Source organism: Pteropus vampyrus, unplaced genomic scaffold, assembly GCF_000151845.1.
Source record: "Pteropus vampyrus isolate Shadow unplaced genomic scaffold, Pvam_2.0 Scaffold53, whole genome shotgun sequence".
In the NCBI taxonomy this organism is placed as follows: domain Eukaryota; kingdom Metazoa; phylum Chordata; class Mammalia; order Chiroptera; family Pteropodidae; genus Pteropus; species Pteropus vampyrus.
This window is the reverse complement of record NW_011888834.1, coordinates 9,137,054-9,143,164: the sequence shown is the minus strand read 5'-3', so window position 1 is coordinate 9,143,164 and position 6,111 is coordinate 9,137,054. Positions and strand designations below refer to the sequence as shown.

At 35.7% G+C, this 6,111-nt stretch overlaps 1 protein-coding gene across 7 annotated transcripts in view; it reads right to left on the bottom strand.

Annotated features, from left to right (window-relative positions):
* GRIA2 (glutamate ionotropic receptor AMPA type subunit 2) overlaps positions 1-6,111 on the bottom strand; it is a 139,807-nt gene that overhangs the window by 63,735 nt on the left and 69,961 nt on the right. For all 7 annotated transcript variants that reach the window (XM_011360337.1, XM_011360334.1, XM_011360335.1 and 4 more), the window contains exon 3: positions 1,316-1,555. In XM_011360337.1, coding sequence (XP_011358639.1) covers positions 1,316-1,555 — 240 coding nt within the window. The remainder of the gene's footprint in view (positions 1-1,315; positions 1,556-6,111) is intronic.

Here is a 6,111-nt window from a genome sequence, read left to right as displayed (position 1 = left end):
GCCACCAAAAATCTTTTTAGCTTTGCTAGTTTTTCCTCTTCTTTATTCTTTTCTTTCTTGTGTGTGTGTGAGAGGGGGTGTGGGGGGGTGGGGAGTTGTTGACACTGCAAATATTTTCAGCTTGTTGGTGCTGACTCATTTTTCCACTGAGCACTATTCTCAGGACTGAGAAGATGGGGCAGAGAACCAGACACCTAGTATGAGCATTCTTGACCTGAGATTGCTGCAGCAGATGCCTACAAACTGATCAATGGAAAATTGACTGATCGCTGGCTCTCTTCCTGTCTGCCCTTGCAGGTTAACAAGGTGCCCTGTCTTGGTCAAAACAAGCTTCTGGTTTTCATTTGAACCTTTAAATATTCCAGGAAGCAATCTGCTAAAAAGAATATTTAGATATTCTTACAATACTGGTTTTTAACCCTTTCGAGTTTGGTTATGAATAATATTTAATAATAGAAAAACGCATGTATGAACATGTACACAAAATGTTCATGCAATTTTAGGGAGTATACAGACCCACAGAAGCCAAATCATGGACACAGAAATGGTTAAGACAGCTGGGATTCTATCATATGTAAGTCAGGCAGTTCTACTAATATTAAATTTTGCAACAGGGGATATGGAAAATACGAGGAAGTACTACCTACTTTCCTTCAAAAAAATAACTTTAGTATGATGAGCCAAGACTCTATCCAATTGGCACACTAATCAAAATTATCACATCATAAACAATTACATAGAATTGTGACAAAAGCATGGGTCTGGTGTCAGAAGACCTGTGTTCGTCTGGACCACACGTGGGTGGATCACGCACAAGTCCTTTAATTTCTCTGAGATGCAGTGATCTCATTTTAAAGCAATGTTAATAATAATTATACCTGCCTGATAAAACTTTTGCATGTGAAAATATTTAATAACTATATATTTCTGTAGGAGCTCTTATTTATGTATTAATTCAAATTTTACTTAATCTAACTTTCAAGGCAGCTGCTTTACTGACCTTGAACTGGTAATACAGTCACCATAGAGTCTTAGCTGCCGATTCTAGAAAGTACTTTTTACATTATGATTAAACATTTGGGCACTGGGCTGACACAGTCTGTATTTGAAAATTTTGCATTCACAACTTTTTTTTTCATTTTACTCTTAATATGTTCCCCAGATTTCGAACTGCGTTTTTCATTTACACAGCAACATTAAACCATGTAACCCGTGGACTTTAATATACTTGTGTAGCTCTACCTTGATGTCACATGCATCAAGTGTAAGCATTGAATCTGACCCATTATCAAGAGATAGAGATATTTTCACTTACCTCTGTCACTGTCGTAGAGGTACGCAAACTTGTCCCACTGATAATATTCGATCAAACTAAGAAGTGCTCCTTTGAGGTCAGGTCTCATCTGAATGACAAATGGATGTGTGCCATCTGTTGGGAAGCTGGGAGTGATGAAGGAAACGTGGAGGGTTCCACAAAAGGATGTGATGGTATTTACAGACTTCTTGTCATAGAATCCAAAAATAGCATAAACTCCTCTTGAAAACTGGGAGCAGACTAGAAGAATAGGGAAAAACAGAAAGGTTAAATCATTGAAATTGACATAAAATCACATAAATCTGCTTGAAACTTAATGCCCTTTTATATAAAATACAAAATGATAAAATCAAAAGAAATATAGAGTTTGTTCAATGATCCATCAAATATACAAGCACTTATTTACTTAGCACTCTGAGGAATTTAAAAAATTACAAAGCGTTAAAATAATAATCTAGGTATAAGGAAATACCTACATTATTGCTTAACAGGTGATATAAGTGTAAATATTTTAGGACAGTCCTATTTAAGAACAATACAAGTAAAAATCATTAGTTATAAGAACAAACAGCAATTACTTGGGATTTATACACATTTGAAACAGCTCATTCCCTGAAATATTGATTTTTTTTAAAGCTTTATTGGGTTAATGATGTTATTATACTAGAAGAGTTCTACTGATGACGAAAATGTCTTTAAGAAAAGATGGATGCAAAATTCACATTACACATAAAGAGATATATTATAGAACAGAGGCCTGTCACCTTGTGTCCCTCAGTCAACTAGTAATTAAATGAAGTTCAGTATTCATAATTTTAACCTTTCCCACAGACTTAACTTATCTCATATGTTCTACTCCATAAAAAAACAAATATTATGAACATATTTTGGCTTAGAACCATTATTCTTTAAAAAAATATTTTATTTGAAAGTCCCTATTGCTCCCACAATCCCTTATGCTCTACCAATATTTGTACTTCAGTGAATGGTATATCACACTACCTTCTCTCAGCCCCTTCCCCAAAGTCAGACCATCACTAAGTATTGCTCATTCTAATACCTAAATATACTCAAATGTGGTCCACTTATTTCTATCTCCATTCTAATCATCCTAGTTCACTACAGCATATGCTTACATTGTGCTTGCCTTGTGCCTGGCACGTTCTCTGGTACGTTAACTCATTTATTTCTGATAATAACTCTTGAGATAAGGATTACTATTATTTGAAAATTGCTGATAGGAAAGTTGACAAATAGAGAGATAAGTGAGAGATGCTGTGTTCAAACCTAGGCAGCTAGTGAGAGATGCTGTGTTCAAACCTAGACAGTCTGGATTCGGAGCCCATGTTCTTAACAATGGATAATATGGCTCCTCTCACTTGGATGATCGAAATACTTGCCCAGCTTTTCTCCTTCGTCCAGTTAGGCCCCTCCCATTCTATTCCTCACAATACAGTCAGAATAGTTTTTTGAAACACAGATCTATTCTTACCTCTCTGAGAAGTGAGGGTTACTTTGCCCAGGGCTGGTCCCCTGTGATGCCCTGTAGAAGCCGCCCCTGTCACAGTGCTGAAGACCACTGATTCAGGTCAGGCACGTGGCTTTGAGTGAATGAATAGCCGATATTTTTTTTTAATATTGAATGAATAGCTGATATTTTTTTTCATCTCAAGGATCATTTCAATGCAATGAATGGAAATCAGCTATCCAGGAACACAGCCTACCAACCCAGACCATAATACCAAACACCCTTCTGCATTAATCAGCCCCACTTAAAAGACAAGACCAATACTATCTTGTTTCATTTTATTTCCTTCATAAAAATAGATGGTCTGTAGTAAAATAGATTTGTTTCATGAATAAGAGCATTGCTAAAATATATACAGATTCTAATAACCAATTTCAGATGATCAATAAATAATAGGCAGTCATTTTTAGTGACTGCTATGAAATGAAAGGAAAGCAAAATTGACTATTCCTTTGAGTGGTCCTTATATATCGAATATTCCCTTTCTCCTTTAAATATCTACTAATCTTCAACTCATTTCTGCCTTTCTAACATACATTTTCTGGGATTATTTCTTTACATTTATTTCATACTTTAACATAAAGATGAGATTCCTGCTTTTTATTCATGTTCATATTTTTGTCTTTTTTTGAGTACAGAAGTAGAAAATAACCTTTTAATGACTTTGCTTGTACTCATTTTTCATATACATGCAAAAGTCCTTTCATAGTTAAATCCTTCTAGGTAAATTCTGTGGTGATTTCTTATTTTATGCATGGATAAATGTACACTGACATGTATATCTTAAATCTTAAGTTTGTTCAGAAATTGATGATTTTATATGACATATAAAAGGGGGAAATTGCTATAAAGTCTCTCCGGGTGTATTTAATTTCATTTTCTGTTGTGTTGGTATGTCATCTAAAGAGTATAGGAATATCAGGCAATATGATTTATTAACAAGATCTCCTCTAATCTTAAGTGAAATAGCTTCTGTGATAGGAACAACAGCCACAGCATCAGCAGAATGCTTGATAAAGGGTGCCACTATTTGAATGCATAGGCGATCTTAGTAAGGAGCCATACTTTTCATTTTCCATTTGTTTTAGACTCTGAAGTGGTTGTCAAAGGGCTTCCTGGTTATCATGGCCATCTGGAATAGTGGTCCCCACACTTTTTGGCACCAGAGACCAGTTCTTCTATGAGAATCTAGTGCTTGATAATCTGAGGTGGTGATGCTAGCGCTGGGGAGAGGCTGCTTAGCTCGCTTGCCCGCCGCTATGCGGCCCGGTTCCTAACAGGCCATGGACCAGTACCAGTCCACGGCCCTGGGGTTGGGGACCCCTGATCTGGAAACATTTGGCTTTGGCCCAACAATAGGCACATGCTCTACAAAACTTCATAAGAAATAACAATTCACCTAACTCAGAAGGCACTTTTTTTTTTTTTTCAGGCAATTCAGCTCATTCTCCAATGTACATAATTTTATAACAATGGCCTTTCTTTCCTGACTATCCCTGGTCTCTTTCAGTCCTCTTCCCTTCTCCCTTATCTCTTCATGGCACATATTCAGTTGTCTATTTATCTATATTCTCTATTTCTCCAGGTCGTTCTCATGTAATGTCCCTTTATAACACATATAATTAACAGCTATTTGGTCAAAATTGCTCATGTCTCTCTCTTTACTGTCAGTCACTGTCTCTGTCCCCAACCATGATAAGAAAATCATTGTGACTTACAACCAAGAATCAATTAGAATGCTGACTTGAGCTAAGATATTTTGCTTCTCCAGTTTGCAGTGACTATTCTCAAGAAGAAAAACTTAGTGCTGCACCCCAAAAATAGCCAAGAGTGTTTTTGCATACTAATAGTAATTTTCTCCCCAATATAACACAGATTCATGGTGCTGTTGACACAATACACAAGGACATTATTTGCACTTTGAAATTACTCCTTGTTTGATTCGAAATAAAATTACTCATTTTGATCTCTCCTGATTTCCCAGCAATGCTTCCAAAATTTAAAGCTTTTTTCCTAACTTATATCCATCCTCAAAGAAGGAAAATTTACTATCACTGAGAATATCCAAATAATGTGTCATGAACTCTGACTTTCTAAAATGAGTTATCTCTAAAGCAGAGGAAGGAGCAGAAAAGCTCTCAGTTTGACTTCTAACTTCTTGAACCATACAATTACCCTATGAGACACTGTTATACATTTCTGAATGATTATGCTGATTAATATTAGAATGACAGTTATGTCTTAAAACTCAAATTGATTGCAAATTGGTAGGTAGAGATGCTCTCACTGAGTTCTACTTTAATTAAATATTTAATATCAACTTTGAGAAACTCAGCAAAGAGGAGTCTTTTAAAAGACACTTTAGGTCAAACAGTAGAGATGATCATCTCCTGCGTGTAAGTAACTTGCTGATTATTTCACTTTTTATTATAAGCCTGGATGATATAAGCCAATAACAGTGCTGATGGTGCATCCGGCACACATCTTTTTCTCTTGGGTCATTGTGTTCATTGGTGCTGCTAATGTAGCATACTCAGTACAGTGTGGAGAACCTTGCATGGTTATTTAGTTGAAAGGCAGAAGAAGAACAGGGAATGATTTATTTTTGTTTTATACTTTTTATATTTTTAAAGTGCCATTCACGTCAATGAAATAGCATAGACTACTTCATAAGCAGGAATGGAGGCAGCCCCATTGCAGCTTGTACAAAGTCTGGTGAAAGCTGCATCACCTAGCAATCCTGACCTCAAAATACGAGGATCACAGAAAATCTCTCTCTTTTCATCGTTAAACTTCTGGCATTAACCCCTTGTAAAGTTTGACCCTGATTTTACTACTGAACTTTCCCTATCATTTGCCAGTAACAATCTCCTAAATCTAATATTCTTTTTATTAGATCAAGCTTTTTTAGCTTCTCTGAATTTATTAATCAAGACTTGCTCCTTGCAATTTTCTCTATTGCTACTAGTTTCTCTCTTCTAATTCATTCTCTACATCGCTACCAAGTGAAACCATATCATCTTGGTACTCTTTCTTTCCCTCTAATTACTTTTCACTGTCTTTCTTTTTCTTTTTTTCTTTTTTCTTACATCTTAAAAAGCATTCTCCAGGATTTGTCTTACAATTATTTTTACTTCTCTTTTTATATCCTATCTCTTAGCGGTCTCATCCATTTTAACGTGGTCCAATTCAACTTTTTATGCATGTTTCCCAAAACTTCATCATCACCTTGTCGCTTCTCCTAATCTATATTTACTGAAAAAAAAAA